Source organism: Chaetura pelagica, unplaced genomic scaffold, assembly GCF_000747805.2.
Source record: "Chaetura pelagica isolate M959 unplaced genomic scaffold, ChaPel_1.0 scaffold40, whole genome shotgun sequence".
Classification (NCBI taxonomy): Eukaryota; Metazoa; Chordata; class Aves; order Apodiformes; family Apodidae; genus Chaetura; species Chaetura pelagica.
In genome coordinates this window covers 1,604,600-1,623,712 of record NW_009952160.1, presented here as the reverse complement: position 1 = coordinate 1,623,712, position 19,113 = coordinate 1,604,600, and the positions used below count along the sequence as shown (strand labels likewise).

Genomic DNA, 19,113 nt, shown 5'->3' with positions numbered 1-19,113 from the left:
GCAAAGACAGAAGGAGCTCAGATTCCAGAGAATGTAAGTTTACAGAAATGTTTAATTTGAAGTAAAAACATCAGAATCACAGGTAATTAAGTAGTAGTAATTAAGACAGAAACCCATCTTTGTGCCCAAAGATGTTCATCAAATTGGAAATACTTATAGTCAAGTGTGAGTACATGCGGGTAATGTCTTGATGATGCCAGTTGTTTTATTTCAGTTGAGCTATTATTCTATCAATTTCTGGCAAAGCCTTTCAAAAGATGCTGATGTTTAATTGTCTCATTTTTTCACCATGGTTGCTGTAAATTTCTCAATGTTGTTTAAGTTTAATGCTGAATGTCTAAGCTGTGACTCCTCTAATGCACAAGATCTATTCTGAAAAAAAGCCCAAGCCATGAAATCCTGCCTAGTACAATGTCTGCCAGGAAACAGTATTTTCTTCTACTTCAAACAGGGAGCTGTGGCTCACACTTCCTGGCAATGTGCCACTGATCTGCTATGTGATTGTGACAATAATCAGTAAGCCTTTTCTTTGCTCATCTGTAAAAGGATTAGAAAAGTCAAGTTCAATGTAATTTACCACAAAATGAAAACATGCAATGGGGTACTGATTGTCCCAGTGTGTTCACAGGAATGCAGTAAATACCAAAAGAATTAATGAAAGTAAAAAGGCTAAATATTTCTAAATGCAAATAGAACACCTTATTACATAATAACTGTAAAACTTTCTGAGGAAAAAAACCTGCTAATATATTAATTTCTTCTAATCAGAGTGAGTGAGCAGAGCCTGCCCTGTTTGTCTGACTTCACGTTACTTATCAGATAACTAAGACAAAAGAAAACATAATGTTGTGGAAGATATAGTACACTTTAAAGAGAAAATAGATATTTTTTATGAAAACTATCTCAAAGCTAATAATAAATTTTGTGATACTGATTACTAAATCACTAGAATTTTTTTTTTATTATTTTTTTTTTCATGATTCATTAGATGAACAGTTGTCATCCATTTTTAAGTGCCAGCAAAATGTAGGAAGCCTAGAAAATAAAGCTGGTGAGGCTCTGGCTCACTTCAGTGACCCACTGGATGTAAAAGATACTGAAGAAAATGGAAAAGGTCATGAAAACAAGAATCAGAGTAGCTCAGATGCATCTGAAGATAGAGACCTCTATAATGTATCAGAAAATGAAAAAGAAAGAAAGAAGCAAAAGAACTATCCTCCTCAAACGTTCTCTCCTGAGCAACATGAAATCCTAGCTACAGTAACTTTTGATGAATCAGATGGCTCATCCACAGGAAAAATTACACTGTGGGGCAAGCCAGACTCTGTAGAATCCATTAGCTTGGCTATGGGAAAAATTACTGCAGAACTAAAATATGGTTCTTTTAATGTGAAAGTAGAAATGGAAAATGTTTTTTTGTTTGATTCTGAAACAAACTTTGTAGCTGAAAAAAGGAAAAGTTCAAAGAATAAAAAAACCTATTATGAAAGACAATACGAGAAAAGCCAGTGTTCAAAATGTGCAAAGTACCAGTGTCCTTCAACTGAGCATTCAGCAGAACACAATGGGGATCACAAGGGATCCTCTAAACATAAAATTCAAACTGCCATAAAGAAAAATGCCTCCCTGAAAATGAACATGGAAACAAAGGAAATTAAATTGGAATACACTAGTGGAAAGAAAAATCTAAAAGTTAACATCAAGCCTTGTGAAGAGACACAGAACAAAACTTTTAAGAGGGATCATGAAGATACATATTGGAGTGAAACAGATTATTCTGTAACAGATGCACCTTGCAGTACAGGCTATCAGTCATCTTTTGTCTTTCATGACAAAGTAGACTATTCATTCCCAGATGGATGTACTCTTCTGCCTCCACCTAAAGAATTTGCTGACTGTGACAAAATATATTTAAATACAATTGGAGACAGCATATCTTTGAACCCTGTTAATGACAGGAAGCAATCTGACAACCTCTCAACAGTCTTGAGAATTTGGGGGGAAGAAAATAATTTCTGGGAACATAATAAAAAGGACTATGAAGACCACATTAATGAAAAGAAAGATTTTTCAAAAGATAAAATACTTTTCTCAGAAATGAATAATACAGATTATCTTGTAGCTACTAATACCTTGAAGAACCTGAACACAGAGAAGGATCATATCAGTAAAAACAATGTATTCTATCACAAAAGAAATAACTGTAACAAATGCTGCTACACAGGGCAAAAGCCAGCAAGAAGAAAGTCTTTCCCAGATACTACCCTTGATGTACCATCACCAGTTCACCCTAGAAGGGATTCCAGCTTTTATTCATTGCCATCCTTAAAAGTATTGCCTAAAGAGACCGAAGCAAGAGATGTCTACAACAGAAACTCACATGTTAATACCAGCTATACAGAACTTTGTAAGTGTCCTGACTTGTCCCCTTCACCAAAAAGTTTGAGAGGTCTTAAGTCTTCATATCAGTATGCTTTCACATCATTTGACCATGGTATTACCATTTATCCCTCTGAATCTGGAGAAACCCTTGATGACACTTGTTTACTGAATGACTATGCAGACTATGTGGGGCAAAGCCAAGAAACAGAGGAAATTTTAATAGAGACTCCTCATTCCAGTCATACTACAAATGAAGAAAAAGAGAGAGGTCATGCAGAGCATCTGACAAACCTAGGCATATGGGAGGAAGACTCTGAGTCTGCTGTAAATGCTTTAGATAAAGGGACATCCGAGTACAACCATCTAGAAAAGTACATTGAGTTGCAGAATGAAGTTCAGCTGGTACAAGTGTATCCACATTCTAGAGGCCCTTTCGGTGAATTTTTTCATAATAAGGAAGGTACTACTTTTGCATCTACAGCAAGTGCCCCAAATCATCTTTCAGCTTTACAGCAAAATTTTCACCCATCTCCTGCAGATTCTGAGGTAACGAAAAAAAGGAGGGGGTCAGTGATGACTGTGATCACTGGAGAATTAGAAAGAAGACTCATCCAAGGTGACACTAAATTGATACCTGATTCCTTTGTCTCTGCAGTAAGAAAAGAGCCTAATCTTTCCTGTAGTAGACAAGAAAATTCCTTGCTGTCACCTTTGCTATTAGATCCCAAGGAGCATGATATAAATAATGAATCAGAAAGCTCTTCTGAGATAGAAGATGTATCTGGAAACACCCTTGTTAAATCCAATTGCCAAAATGATTCAGCACAGGCTGCCATATTATCTATCTCTTCAGCAAATACAGAAAAGAAAGAGAATTTCACAGAAAGTTCAAATGTCAAGGAAAGTCTGGACAACTTTTGCAGTAAACAGTCAAATGATGACAGCTTAAGGAGAGAGCCTGAAGCACATGAGCTACCTCAGTTAGTCAAATCCAACTCTGCTGAAGTTGAGAAAAAGACTGAAATGAAAGAAGATTGTCATCAGAATGCAGATAGTCCTCCTTCATCAGTAAAACAGATTAGTCAGAAAGGTACGTGTTTTAAGACTTTTGGAGTTAATATCACTTACACATCTTTTTTGGGGGGAGTGGGGAAATGAAAGGATATTGTGACTTTATAAAGAGATTATACGGATATGCTTGGCCACTTGGTTATAATATGCAGTTACTGTGTTGAGGATCTGAGGAACCACCTTGTAAATTCACGTAACTTGAATAAAGAAAATGTTCATGCAGCTGTGCTCAAAAAGTGGCTTTCCTATATTGTACAGTTAACCCAACCTATACATCTACCAAGAGAAGGAAACACCAAAACATTTTTTTTGTTTTGTTTTGGTTTTCTTTGTTTTGTTGCAGTTGCCATGCGGTGTGAACTCAAAGCTCTAATCACTATTTAAAACTACATCAATCTGTTTCTAGAATCTCTGTGATCTAAGCAAACACTGAATTCTAAATATATCTCAGTCCTAATTCTGGCTGAGCCTTTATGTGTCATGAATTACTATACTGGATAATTCAACCTTCTTTTCTCCTCTCCTTAGGCACTTAGGAAAACTGCATATAAAAAGGAATTATTTTTAATAGCTGAACTTTTACTACCTTTCTTGTCTTCCCTTCTGTGATCCATCTACCCATATCCATTACTGGTCATTTAAAATTAGTGTTTTGAATCATAAAAATGTAAAGACCTGCACACTACAGTGTAAGATTTTTACATTGTGAATATGTGCACACAAGAATGTGTTTGTGTAGTTTTGAAATATCGCTCCAAATACTTTCATTTCAGTTTTTTAATATTAACCAAGTTATTTGCGAATGTAACTCAGATTTTTGTCTCCTGAAGAGAATGCTTCCATTAAGATTGGAGCGTAGGAGTTTTATATTGTCGAAAAATACATACATTCTTATAATAGGAAATGCTCTTGAAGACTCAGTTAAAATGTTAGAAAAATTTTAATAATCTTTCTACTTCACAATATCTGCAGAAAATATAATTATGTCTGTCTTAGGGCTAGAAAGCATGTCATATGAAGAGTAGTTAAGGACTTCGGGCTTGTCTAGTTTGGAGAAAAGGAGGCTGAAGGCTGACCTCATTTCTCTCTGCAGCTTCCTGAGGAGGGAAAGTGGAGGGAGAGGAGCTGATCTCTTATCCTTGGTATCCAGTGACGGGACACATGGAAATGTTTAAAAGCTGTCCAATGCAACTGGACATTAGGAAACATTTCTTTACTGAAAGAGTGGTCAAACTGTAGGCTTCCTAGAGGGGTGATTGTTGCCCCATACCTGTCAGTGCTTAAGAGGCATTTGGACAATGCCCTTAATAATATGCTTTAACTTTTGGTCAGCCAGGAGCTGGTCAGACAGTCGGGCCATGTGATCATTGTAGGTTCCTTCCAGCTGAAATATTCCATGTCCTCTAACGTTGTCTTGTTTGGTACTGGTATTGGAAATTTAAGAAATAACTATATAGACTATATAGATATACTATATAGGTAGATATTGCTATATAGATCAATATCTAAAATACTAAAGTAAATAAAGAGTTAATTAAGTTTAAATCTCGGTGTAGAAGGAAGACACTGAAGGAAGTCTGTGTGCTCAAAGACCTTGATTTCTCATACATTAGAACTCAGTGGTTAAACATGCAGCACAGAAGCTAGGTGTAGCTGTTTTGATATTATGGTGACCTCTTCCCTTTTGCCCCTTACTAAGAATTAACTATATGTTTCCTTTCTTTTACCTATCACACAACCTGGTCTGTGGTTGTATCTTGATTTTTGATCTGTGTTATTCTTAGCAATGTTCTAGAGGTCCTACTGCGAGTAAATCTGTACATCTGGAAAGAAATATAAGCATTTGAAGTTTTAAAAATTATTAATATGAATCAAATTCCAGTTGTAATGTGGGAATACCAACCCACTTAATCAAGACATTGAGCACAAGGAGCAATGTGGGACTTCCTGTGCTAGGTATTTCAATGACACAGTAAAGGAAACATGGCATTTTTCAACAATCAGTGAAAGCATGCAGAACACAAAAGAAAAACAGAAGCAAATGTTGTAAACAGGATGGGAGAGAGGAGTCCAGGCTGCTGGTGTTGAAGGGTAGCTTAATTATCAGAGGGGTAAGGACACATGCAAAGAGCACTGTAAAGGCATGACAAGAAGTTGGATTCCAGACTCAACAATTGCCAGCTGCCCTGGAAAAGGGGCTCAGTGACACAGGTCTGTGATGGTGAACTGACTGAAGCCAGAAAGAGACTATTGAGCAAAGAGAGCACATACATGTTCCTTGAGGGAATCTGTTGAAGCTCTGCTCACTTTCTCTATCTGCCATTGCCAGTGGGTAGAGTTGCATTTTCAGAATAGAATATAACACAAAGTCTGTTTCCCAATTGTTGTGTTAGCTGAAAGTAATAAATACATTTATACTGTGCTGCCTAGAAAGAGACCTGAAGTAGAAAGGTATATCCTCTTTTTACCTGCATGTATGTCTTGCAAGATTTTTAATGTTTAAATAGCACTTTGTACATTTACATACTTACCACTTCAAAAATTTATGAGCACTTTTGAATAAAATCCATGAGCAATGTATATGTTTCTGCATAGAAATTATGTTATACAAATGGCTACGTAGGTGTTTAACTGCAGATACAGCTACCACAAAGTAATCGCATACTATTGTCTGCATGAAGACTTCAGTTAGTCTAAAATACACACTTTATTAATCTTTTTTGTACTACATGACATTTCCATTTCTATGTTTAGTTAGGTTATTTTTGTGTTTAAAACGTAGAAATTCTAAATAATATAATTGCTTACGTTGTCTTCCTCACAAACAATACCTGGTTATAATTTAGACTTGAAATCAGAAGTGAATCAAACCAGAAAGATACCTTTGATGAAAGACACCAGAGCAAGTGATAGTTCCCAGGAAGAAGCCATAGACCACTGGGCCAGGAGACGCAGACAGTTCAAAGACAGCAAAAAATGCAGTTCAACTGGAGGAAGTTCCATAAACAGCACAATCACTGATGGATCACGTGAGTACCATAGTTTTATTATTATATTCTTTCTTGTTTGTGTGATTGACACTGTGACAGGTTTTTAGCTAATGAAATTGATCTTCAGCTCATAATCTGAATCTGTCTTAGTCATAGTGAGCAAGCATATTTTATTCAATTGAACTCCTCACTATGGGAATTAGTATCCTCTCTCCTTCATATAACCAGGCCAACAACATGATTGAAAAAAAAAGTTGTTTGCACCATCCTTGTCCATATGCAATTAATGTTAAGACAAGCTCTAGGCACAGACAAACAGGTTATCATCCATGAAAGCAGCTTTGAGGGTGTAACAAAAATAATAATCCTGATGCCTCCTTGGCTTATGTAAAAGACGTGGTGAGCTGGGAATCCCTTCTCTTCTCAGTCAGATAACCACCTACTCCATCTTTTGTCTTCAGGTTTGTTGCCTACATTGTCCTTCACTGTCTATCCAGTTACTGGAAAAGTTAGCCCTTTAATGGTCTCATTAAAAAACCTGCCACCTCACTGTATGCTCAAGCCTGTACCAAAATCAGAGGCTTAAAACCCATGGGAAAGAATTTTAAAGACTAACTCCTTAATGGAGTCCCCAAGCAAGGATTTCACAGTCTAGGAGAGAACATATGTGGTACTTCTTAATTCACACTGCCTTTGCATCCTCTTTTACTGTTTTAGTAATGTAAGAAGTACTTTGTACAGATGAAGAAATGTGCACTTTCCTGTGGAAATATTTTTTTATCTTATGTTTACTTTTGGTGAGGTAAGTGCTACTTGAAGATGTATAACCTCCTTTTCAAAGAAGGTTTAAATACAAACCTGTAGAAGAGTGCTGTCTGTAAGACCTCAGTGCAGGTCCAATAGAAGATAAACTGTAAATATATTGTATCTCTGAAGAGGTAAGTCCTACATCAGCAGGACCTAAATTCACTACCTAAACACATATGTCACTTACCAGCTGGGGTTCTCAAATAGAAAACCAACAGGGGACCCATGCCTTTTTTAAGCAGTAACTGAATGGTAAGTGCCATTAGATTGCACTAGAATCCCAAAGACATCTAATATGGTACCAGCCACCTATGTTCAGATAACTGAGTCAATTCTTAAGTTCTTAATGCCTGTTAACAAAGCAGCAGGGATGACTGACTTATGTTTCATGGAAATGAAGAAAAAATATATTGGTAGCAGTTTCCATACCTTTTTCTTCTACCACAGACTCAAGTTTATGGCAAGGAAATTAGAAAGTTACCATGTCAAAACACCAGAGCTCAAAAACACATACACCAAGATAAACTGTTCATTGATTTCAACACTAATGTCTCCTGAATATTAAACTGGACAATAAATTTTACTTGATCAGGCACATGCTGGTTTCATAGAGAAAATACTAAACAAACAAAAAAACCCACAACTGCCACATAACAAAAAGAAATAAAACTTAAAAAAATCCCACAAACAAACAAATAAAAAACAGACCAGTGGACAAGCTGCAACAACTAGAATTGCTTTCTTGCTTTTGGTAGCACAGGGCATGAACCTGAAGTGGCCCCCAGAACAGGGGGAGCAGACAATTCTATCACAGATTCTACAAACTGATAATTTTGGATAGCATGCTACAGGCTTGAGACTGTCCCTTTTGCTTTGGTGGCTAGGCTGTTCCCTACTGTTTGCAGTCTTGAGGCAGCTCTATTCAATATTTGGAAGAAGCAGCTCACTACATGCTTACTTCCAGCAGATAAGAAGAATGTTAAGTGCAATTTGTTGTTGACACTCATAAAACTGCTCAGGCTTACATCAGTGCCAAAAGCCCATGGAGGGGAGAGGTGAAAACACATTCAAAAAATGTCCTTGTCTAACTCCATAATGTCAGTATGGCAGCATTTATTTCTGTGGTTTACCCTGCTTTTCAGATTTTAAGCTCTACTACAGTTACAACAATTCAGTATTAAAAGGGGAAAATACTGTGCTGTACTGAATTACTTGATGCTAGTCTAGGTTTTCTTAATTTATAAATTTGTGGTAGCAAGCTAAGATGTGCTTTAAACTTACCTGCCTAGTACTATTTATTTGTTTATTTTTTTATCAATTAGTATCTTTTTTATACAGTTAATTATGTTATCCTCTTACAAGGTAATCATGCCATCTCATTTTTCCTTCATGCTAAGGGTGAAAGAAGCCAGTGGATGTGGAGTATTCATCTACATTCCAGACTGCTGCTGGAGAAAGAGGAGAGTGATGAGGGTCATCTGCTACTAGTTAAAAGAAAGCTTACTGAAGGAAAAAAAAATCAGTAAAAGGAAGAGTGGCTCATCCTGGCTCAAACCAGGACATTTGCAGTACAAAACTAAAGATTAATTTTTGTCTTTTCTGTTTTGAAACTGGAAATAATTCTGGATAATTGCCACACAATAAACAAAGCAAACAGAACCTTTCTCCAGCTGCACTAAATCTAGATGCATTATTCCAGACACTTTGTACTGAAAGCTGCATGATTTTTTGTTTTTCTCCTCTCAGACAATTTATACTAAAGTATTTATTTAGTCTATCTGTTAGCACAGCCTCTGATGGTTTATACAATTATATACCTTTTATCATCCAGTTTTAGCTTTAAAGTTCCAGATCCCAGACTGTTTGGGAAGTCATACTGTTGCATAGCCTTTTTTTCCACAGTCAAACTGCTGTTTATAGCCTGCATGTCACACAGTCAGCTGACTGCTGTCTTCTCTCCTTGTGATGCTAAACATTACTGCTTTTGCCTTTAGCAGAGAATTAGAGCTCTACTTCAACATATTAACCAGAAAGACATGGTTTGACTCTGTGGACTCATTGCAAGAAAATATACATATGAACCTGAAAATCCTTATGATAACAAATGCAGTCTCATACAAATACTTAACAGCCTAAGAAATGCCAGAAATTCTATATTGAAAAAAAAACCCAACAAAACCAAATGAAAGCACACAATCAAACAAAAACTATTATTTCCTAAGCTCCTTTTAAAATAAAACTAAATACATAAATCTGGAACAGCTAAGATTAAGGAAGCAGCAAATATGGTCATCATTACCTATGTCATGCCACTCACTTTTCATCTTGTCATTTGTCCTGCCATATGCACTGAATTCACACTCAATGTCTAGAAAACTTGTTTGGTTTCCTATTCAAATGGGCCACATGGGAAAACTTAACTATTTACAAAAGCCAGATTTCTCTTCAAAAAGTGCAGATCCTGTCTTAACCATTTGCTTTAAAACTTCACTTGGCATTCAAGATCAATATGCAATAGCATCCAATATTTTTATCCTTTATTTGGACATCTTTACAGACTGCCCCTTTAACACCAGCAAAATTGAAGAACCAAGTACAGACATTACAAACAGTTTACTGTGAAGCTTCTGGCACTTAATCCATGCTGATTGGATGAGATCAACTATTCCTCATGCATTTTCCCTACTGACATTATTTTTACTTGTTTTATTCTAATAACAGTAAATTCAGAGGACGCTCGGTCAGTAGATCTGGGACTATATTCTGAAAACGAGGACAGAGGTTTTTACACAGAAAACTTTCATTCTGCTTCCTGGGTTTTCAGAGGAGATGATGTCTCTCCAGATAACAGTCCTAGATGTCTCAGCAAAAGGCCTAGACCAGTGGCAAGTAAGTTGGCTAAAATAACAGGTAATAAAATATCTATTTTGGGCACTCTGAGGATTCCAGAAGATTAACATTTTGCAGAAGATGCTTATGCCTAATGCTAAAGACAGGAAAAAGAGCAACCCAAGAAACTAAAAAAAAAATCTCCTGTCTTGCAAAATATCATAATTACTTGACTTGACAAAACCTATACTAGTAAAAGGTCATAAATAAACCTCATCTCATGCTGTTTGATAAGGGTAGAAACAATGTAATTTCATAGCTTCTCTTGAAGTATGGCAAAATCTTAGCTATTTGTGGACATAAAGTATTACAACACTAATAAAATCCGTTCTCCATCAAGCTTTCAAACATAGTAGAACCAGAAAGAAAAGAATCATGTTTGCTGTGGATTAGAAAGGTTGTTGTGTTTGTAGTCCAATACCTGTCATGTGAAGAGATATAGTGAATAACTTGTGCAGGGAGATGGGAGGTTTTCCTTTACTTTTCAAATGTTAAGTTATTGAAAACTAGCACAGTTCAAAGAACTAAGTCAAATGAAACACAGGTGACAGTTCCTTTCTGGAGTTCATCAATCATCACAATATAAGAGAAAACAAATGTCCTCTATAAATATCCAGATACTAAAAATCTTCCCTAAAATATATAAAAATATGCTGCAAAGCTATTTTTATTATCTATTCTCCCAGGGGAGAGTTGAGACATTCAGCAAGACAATCAAAGTAGATGTTAAAATACCTGTGCTGTTTTAGATGGCCTGCTAGAAAATTTTTTAATTGGCCTGCTAGGAAAATAACCTTTAAAGTAATTTATGTCTTCCAAATACTAACTACATGGTTAGTAAATCTGCCTCCATTAAACAAACCCAGTAAAACAGTCAAATGATCAAAAGCAGACACTCCAAGAATTAAAATTTACATTTTAAACAGTAATAAGATTTACTAAAAAGCCAGAGCATTTGAGATGTCATTATAATAATACTGGACCCTGATAAAAAGTTGAGAGTAAGCAATTAGACCCTAATCTTCCTTTTTGCTTAACGGAATCCCTTTACAAGTTAAATTCTGCTGACTTGGAAGACATTTCACACAGGTACAATCACCAGTAGCAGAAGTTGCCAGTGCTATGGGAGTTGGACTGGAAGACTGGGAGGCAGTGGGAGTGGGGAGTGGACAGGGAAGGGTAGATAACAGTTGGTATCCAAAAGATAGAGATCTTCTAAAATATAAAAAGAATGAAACTACAAGAAACAAATTTACACTACTTTGAGAATTTAGAGTATATTTGTATGTAAGCAAGTCTAGTGAGGTTGTGGATGCCTCATTCCCAGAAGTGTTAAAGGCCAGTTTAGATGGGACTTTGAGCAACTTGATCTAGTGGGAGGTGTCCCTGCCCATGCAAAAAGTTTGGAACTAGCTGATCTTTAAGGTCCTTTACAACCCAAACTATTTCTATGATTCTGTGATTTTGTGTTTGCTGCTTAAAAGGCTGACACAGAGAGCAAGAGTGCTTTTCTCTCTCTCCAAATGGCATCAGCAGAGTGGAATATCTGAGTGCTACTTTACCTCTTTATCACAAAGTTCAGGCTGTTGAAAGTACACTTCAATGATGCTCTCTGTCTTTGCCCTAACACAAATGACATTCAATCACTCATGATGTGAGGGGGATGCACATGGGCAGAGGAGCAGCACCAAATAGCTAGGAGTGGTACTGAAAGCATCCTAGCCATTTGCAGAATCAGAAACTATCAGTGCTTACAGATAAGAAGTTTTAAAACAGGCTGCTGCTGATTAAATCGAGCTTGACTTGCAGAGAAAAAGGTGTGTCTTTTGTCCTCTTTCGCAGTTCGTGAAAGACTGGTGAAGATTGCTAAAGGCACTGGCAACTACCCTTGGGGTTTCAGGATCCAGTTCTCAAAGCCTATCCTTGTGACTGAAGTTGACACAAGTAAGTTGTGTTTGTACTAGTTAAATTCTCCTTATTAAAAGGTATGAAAATAAAAATATATTTAGTAATAGAATAAGCTAGACTATAACATATTTATAGTACAGCATAATACAATACACATAATATTTAACATCTGTTTTATAATAATATATGATATAGATGTACATAAATACTTCCACAGTTAGCAATGTAAGGTGTTTACTAGCATGCCCTTGAACTGCTCATGATGAACTACCTTAGGGTCCCAGTATGCCTGTAGGTAAATGGAACCGAACTGTTCTTTGTTCTTCCATAACAGCTGACACCTGGTGCAAGTGTCTGCATCCAGCCTTTCTGCAGATGTAAAGTCTAGAACATCTGGGGGCTGACATACATTAATGATAACAGACTTCTAAGAATAAAATGGAGGATGCAGGATCCTCGCAACAACATTTCCAAAGGTCTTACTAGCTGAGGACACTTCTGCTTGGATGGTTTATAACACCATTTTAGAAAGCCACTTATCATCAAGCCATTTATGAATCTTTATAGGTGTGTTGTTAACTTCTTCAAAGTAGTCCAATGATTATGAAGAACTCACAAATGGAGTGAGAGAGAAAAAAAGTAGCAAATTAGTTTCAACAAAGATGAGGTGTAAGATAATGCCTCTAGAGAGGGATGATCTATGCCTACATAACAGAGAACATGGTATTGGCAGTTAGATCTTGGAGTTGTGAATAAGAAAGGTCTCTGGAATCATTGGCTCTGTGTGCAATTGCAGTTTAGAAATCTGGCTAAAGGCTGGATCCATCAGTTAACAGCAGTAAGAATGAGACACAGGGAGTCAGAATCGCTTTGCTGCTACCTAAAATCTGGGTTCATCCAAATATAGGATATTTCTAGCTGTACTGCTCTCTGCATCTCAGGACAAATATGGTAGAATTAAAGGAGAAGAAGGCACAGGACACTGGTAAACTTTGCTAACAAAGTCAGCTATTATGGAAAATGTCATCCTAGACCAAGAGTGCTAGTGAGTGTTGTCTAGCCAGGCACCTCAAGAATAGCTCTGTAACTTTCTCAGTCTTATTTATTCTATTGTTCTACTTCCTGACAACACTGGGATGCTGCTGCTCACTTCAAAAATCATTCTAACTTGTTGTGTCAGACACAATATTCTACATACTAAATACTAATAATAAAGCTTTTCAACTGGAAGAGAAACTCAGGCAAAGGAGTTATTTTATTACCTTACTTTTCTTATCTAGCTATGCCTACTATTTATAAAAAGGATCTCTTAATATTTTACTGTAAACTACATGAAAACAAACATGATTTTGACACTGGATCCTAAAGATCATTCTGTATTTACAGATATTTGAATACAATCAGGAATTTTCATTATAAATTGAAGCTTTGTCAATAACATAAGTCTAAAAACTTTGCCTGTAGAATACGATACAAAGAACTTTGTCAGACTAAATTGTGGCTAAAGTGGCTATGTAATGTTCTTTAGACTGAAACAGCTACTTAATTTTAGTCAATAATATCTTTTAATATTGCTTGTGACTAGATAATCTTCACAGTATAACTTCTGTGAAATGTGATTTGCTGTGAAACTGAGAAAATAATTCTGAAGAAGAAAACTCATTCTGCTCATCTTATTAGAAAGTTACTTTTCACTACATGACTAAAGATCAGTATCATTCCTTGCTGGTTATTTAAGAAAATAAAATTACTGGGCTCAGCCATCATTTGCCTGAATAGCACAACTAGGACTATATGTGAGAGCTTGGACAACAAGCTCTTCTTATCAGATTGCTGGAAACCATGACTTTTTTGTTCCTGTTTATTATTAAGCTTTTACTTGTCTTCCAATGAATGATGATATTTACTGCATGATAGGGTACAAAATGCATGCTAATTAGTATGGACATGAAACAATATTTCTCAAAGCAAATCTTTTTGCTGTAGATTTGGAATGCTTAATTCTAAATGAGGAGGAAAAAACTGTCAAAGAAATTTCTAACTGGGATTCAAGAAACTGTGTATTGGTGCCTGTGAATGGAGCATATTTATCATTTTTCTAACTTGTCTCCATCTCTAACTAGGATGTATCTGAGCCCTATTTTATTAGGAGTGCATGTGTTTTGCAACAGTTCAGAAATATACTAAAGTTTAATACATTAACAAATCTGATTCAGTCCTTCCTTCACCAACCCTTTGTTAACTTACAAAGTTACTGCCTCCTAAAAGTAAAACCCACAAAATACTATAGTGATATTTGGTTAATCAGTAAGAGAAACATCAGTATGGAAAACAGTCATTTGGTCTTAAATCCAAAACTCACTGTAATAACAGATGTTTTTCCTTCTGATTTTAGCGAACATTGCACCAGATTTTTCTTTGCAGTTTAGGCCAAAACCCTCAGATACTGGAATGCCTATTTGCATCTTAAAGCATTTAAGTCCTACTGGCATTTTTAATTAAATTTGTCCACTGGCAGTGAGTAGCTATGTTGAACTAGTACCTAAATCCTGAAGCTTCATCTACAGGCATCTAACAGGTTGCTCAGAAAAACCTGCTCCCCCTCCAGGTGGACATCACAAAGGTCCTGAAGCATAATCCTTTACTGATTGGACAGATACCTGTTTTGCTAAAAAAACTAGATCACATAGATGTGCTTGATATCCTAACTCTAGATAAAATAGTTTTTTTTCATTTCAGACAGTGCAGCTGAAGAAGCAGGTCTTCAGGTTGGGGATATTCTTATAGCAGTCAATGGGACTGATGTCACTAACATGCCACATTTAGAAGCTGCCAATCTGGCAAGGAAAGGTAAGCTAGAGATCACAGTAAATCGAACAGGTGTGTCTGGATTAATGTACAATGCTCCAAATACATCCAGACAAGTTGGGTAATACATGCAACAGAAATCTTATTTAACATTTTAATGCATTAGTATTTAATACAGTAGTCCCCCTTTTTTTCTTTTTCTTTTCTTTTTTTTTTTTTAAATCTAGACCTTGCTAAGAACATATTCCCCAAAGATCACATGTGACAGTAAGAATTTTGCTGGCTCTCCTGTCTAAAAGAAAGTAGCTGAGAAAATTCTGAAGGTGACTGCAGAGACACCAATACCTTATATATGCCTTATGCTTCCTTAGAGAGAGAATTCATGTCTTGATTCAGTGCACTTAGTTGTTATTTCTGGCACCAAGACCTGAAGTCTAGTCAGGAGAGTAGAGAACTTATTTCATGAGGTATCCTTTTGCAGCACCACAGAAACAAGGAGTCAGTGGTGTTAATTATTATTCTACCTAGAACTGTAATGACTAAAACCCAAATATAGCCATGTCTGGATGTTGAATATTAATCTACTGCAGTTATTTTATTTATCCTAGGTGTGGTTTTGACAAGAGCCCACAGGAAATTCAGAAAATTAAAATGCTTTTACAGAACAGTGACAAATTTAACTTGATACATACCAAGTTCTTTAATTTTAGATATGTCATTCACATTGTTATATTTAAGAGTATGTTGAGTCTTTTAGTAGATAAATCTGTGATTACTAGGTATTTTTAACCTTAGAGAACACCTTCTGGCCTAAATCTTAGAACACAGACAATGTCAAATGTTCCCTAAAGAGAAAATCAGCCAACTTATAAAATATGCAAGCACCTAAGCTGCTGCTTGCAAGGTAGGTCACAAAAACTGTTTTAAGAGTTGTCTTCAGATAGCTAGCTCCATTACTACTCTTCAACACAGGATTAGTTTCATTCCTGAAATTCTATTAGAAGAAGGTCAAACACTGATTTAATTCACCAGGATCCTTTGCTCCTCACTGCTTCTAGAAGCTACACTGGTAGAGGAAGGGTATGGTATAGAATACTGTTTTCCTGCTCCATACTCTATAATGGTATTAAAAAAATATTGACAGACTGTATTATGGTCTTGACCTGTGTTTTCACATTCTTCATGTAATATTTTAGGTCCTGATATCTTGACTATGGTGGTAGGATCAGATATTAGCCGTTACCCTAACACCCCAAGACCTACTTGCCGAGGATATTTGCACAAACGAACACAGTCAGCAATATTGAAGGGCTGGAGAAAGAGGTGGTTTGTGCTGAAGCATAATGGCTACCTACACTATTACAGAAACAAGAAGGTAAGCAGAGAGAGACTGGTGAAGAAGCAAGCTGTATCCTGAACTACAAACTGCAGTGGTATTGTACTCAAATTTACAGACCTTGTCTTGTAGTATTTACAGAATAACACCAGCACTACATATGTTCTCATATGTGGTATATAGAGGGGGCTTGCTGAGTAGTTCTACGTATAGACATTCAGGTTTTTATGAATTCACATTTCATCTCTTGTTTCTGATCATCTCTATTGATGACTCTATGTATTGAATAAGCTCTGGGAGGCTTTGGATTAAATTAGTTGAGTTTGAGATGTCTGGGAGCTCTGCATTCCCTCTACTGTAATTTCTTAAATAGTCTTGAGCATAAGGTTTCTTTGTGTGTGTGAATAAGCTACAGATGTGGACAGAGACATATTGGGGAGGCTAAGTTTCCTCAGAGTAGCATTGCCCAACGCTTCATCCTCTGTCATACTAACAGTATATACTACCTTGACTTCATGTAAGTCATCCAAAAAAGGACTAGAACAGATGCTTCATGAAGAAAATATTTTACTTGACTTTACCCCGAGGCTCCATTTCAACATGGCATAACTTACAACCTTGTAGTTTTATGATGAGTCTTAAAGGCCCTAAATCAGTGGCTTCATGGTTATCTCAGCTACAAACATTTGAGTATTCTACATGGTCATTCACCACTAAATAAATTAGTAAATGAAGACATAGCATTTAAAAAGAAAAAAAATAAAATAGCAGCAGTTAGCTCTGGATACAGCAGGCATGCCTCACAGTCCTGGTCACAGCAGAGCCGGTGAACCCACTTGCTCTGTAGTGGCATTTTACTGTAGTCTGTAAGGCAGTTCAGTGGATACTGCATGAAATTACAAGTTACTTAATCCCTTCCCCTCAGTAGCTTCATGATTAAGTTATTCACTGAGAAAGTTATGTCTATAAAATTGAAGAGATTGATTTCAAAGCCTGTGCTCTGTTCAGGACTTTTTGTGGCAAAGTATTTTACAGCTTGTAGAAAAGACTCAAGGTCATCCACTTAAGATTAGTTTTTAATTTGATTTCAAGAAAACTTAGTGAAGCTGAGAAAATTTGCCTCAGTGACGGATTTATCACTAGATAAAGCCCATATATGTTCCAGGGAATCTCCTAGCTCACCTAGGAAGGGCATCACTGGAAATAACAGCTGGTTAGAAACAGGCATGTCTCCAACACATCATTTGAACACGTACCAGTGAAACACACCCATGTTTACCTGTAATAAAAACTACATGAGAAGCTGAGCATGGCACCAAATCCTTGATCTGTAAATAGTTCTTATCTTTGCTAACATGATCACACACCTTTTGGTCAATTCATTGTATGAAGGATGTAGATATACATGTACACAACTACGTAAGTTGACATTCCAGCACAGTTTTGCAATAAACATGAATATAATCTAGACAAAAAGACAGTGTTAAGGAACTGCAGCCAACATATGGTGAGAGGGAAGCTAATACTACAGGCTTCACTCCTACTCATGAATCTATCTTTATATTGTTCATTCTACTATTTAATCTCTCTCTATTTCATACATCAGTCTCCCATCTATGTATTTCATCTTTTGCTCATTTCTATTAGCTTGTTTGGTGATTTTTATTTGAATGTTAGAGACACTTCAGTAAAATCCACATTTGAGTTTTCTTACCTTTTTAATAAAAACAAGAAAACTAATTATTTTTACCTGAAAGATGCCAATGCAATGCTTCCCAAGGACTGGACTTTGGGGACTGCATGGGTTAATCTTACTGTAGAGTTCAAGGCCTTTAATATGCCTCACAGTGTATTTTGGTCAATGTTCCTACTGATCCTAACCATAGTTTTTCATAGATAATACTGTGAAGACAAGGAAAAGAATTCACTGAGGCACTGCAGTTCCACATCCAAACAGAAAGAAATGAAGCTTTCAGCATTTAAGTTTCTTGATCAAAACCAAACACTTGTGTGAGTAAAAGACATTTTGTGAAAAGCAAATAAAAGTTCTAAAGAGATCTTGGTCTTTTACATTCTCTATCCACCTACAGAAGAAAATCTGGTAGGCTTATTTCTCTGTGCATGCCATGAAGTCCACACTAGCCATCTAATCTGGGTTATGCCACAGAACCACTGCCTATGCAAAAAAGCAGTCTGTCTTTCCATAATACATCATCATCAACATCATCATCAACATTATTTATTCTGATCTAAAACAGCAACAACAACAACAAACATCAAATCACACATTAAAAGGATACAAGCATATAAGAACACTTGTTTGCAGAGGTTTTTATTTTATCCTGCTCAGGTCCTTCACCAAGCCCCTGAAATGTAAAAATAAAAAAATATTTACTTATGCCTTTTAAATACTCTCCACCTTCCAGTGAATATTGCAGTACTATTGTAGAAACTGAAAGCACAAGAACTTCCTTACTGCCTCATGTGCTTACAGAGTACTTTAAAAAGCCATTTAGTAAGATGAAATAAAGGTGCTTAAATACAAATGGGCTTCTTCACTACTGAGAGATCAAATGCCACAATGAAGTAAGCAAGCTCAACTGGACTCGTTGGCACTTCCTTCTTTTGGTATGGTTTCTGTCAGGGCATAAGAACAACAACATATGCAGCTTCTGCTCATTCCTCTTTCTTTTGTAAGGGAATGACAAATAAAGTTCTTAGCTTATTGTGGCATTTATGTAATGTCAGCTGCATGATTAAATCAGAAAGATTATGTTCCAGGCTTTGTCTTACTCTGGACGAAAAATTTTCCCACTTAGTGGATATAGGATGTTCTTTGAAACAGTTCATTGAAGCCAAGAATAACTCACTGAGACAGAAGTAGCTCAGGATATCGTCAATTTCCAGGTCTTGATTCTGATG

The 19,113-nt window shown here is 36.4% G+C and overlaps 1 protein-coding gene across 1 annotated transcript in view; it reads left to right on the top strand.

The window, feature by feature from the left end:
- Positions 1 to 19,113, top strand: part of NUDT12 (nudix (nucleoside diphosphate linked moiety X)-type motif 12) — a 119,526-nt gene that overhangs the window by 86,941 nt on the left and 13,472 nt on the right. Inside the window, 5 exon segments of the mRNA XM_010007230.1 lie at positions 989 to 3,472; positions 9,972 to 10,139; positions 11,982 to 12,083; positions 14,787 to 14,897; positions 16,052 to 16,230. Of these exon segments, the coding sequence (XP_010005532.1) occupies positions 989 to 3,472; positions 9,972 to 10,139; positions 11,982 to 12,083; positions 14,787 to 14,897; positions 16,052 to 16,230 (3,044 nt within the window).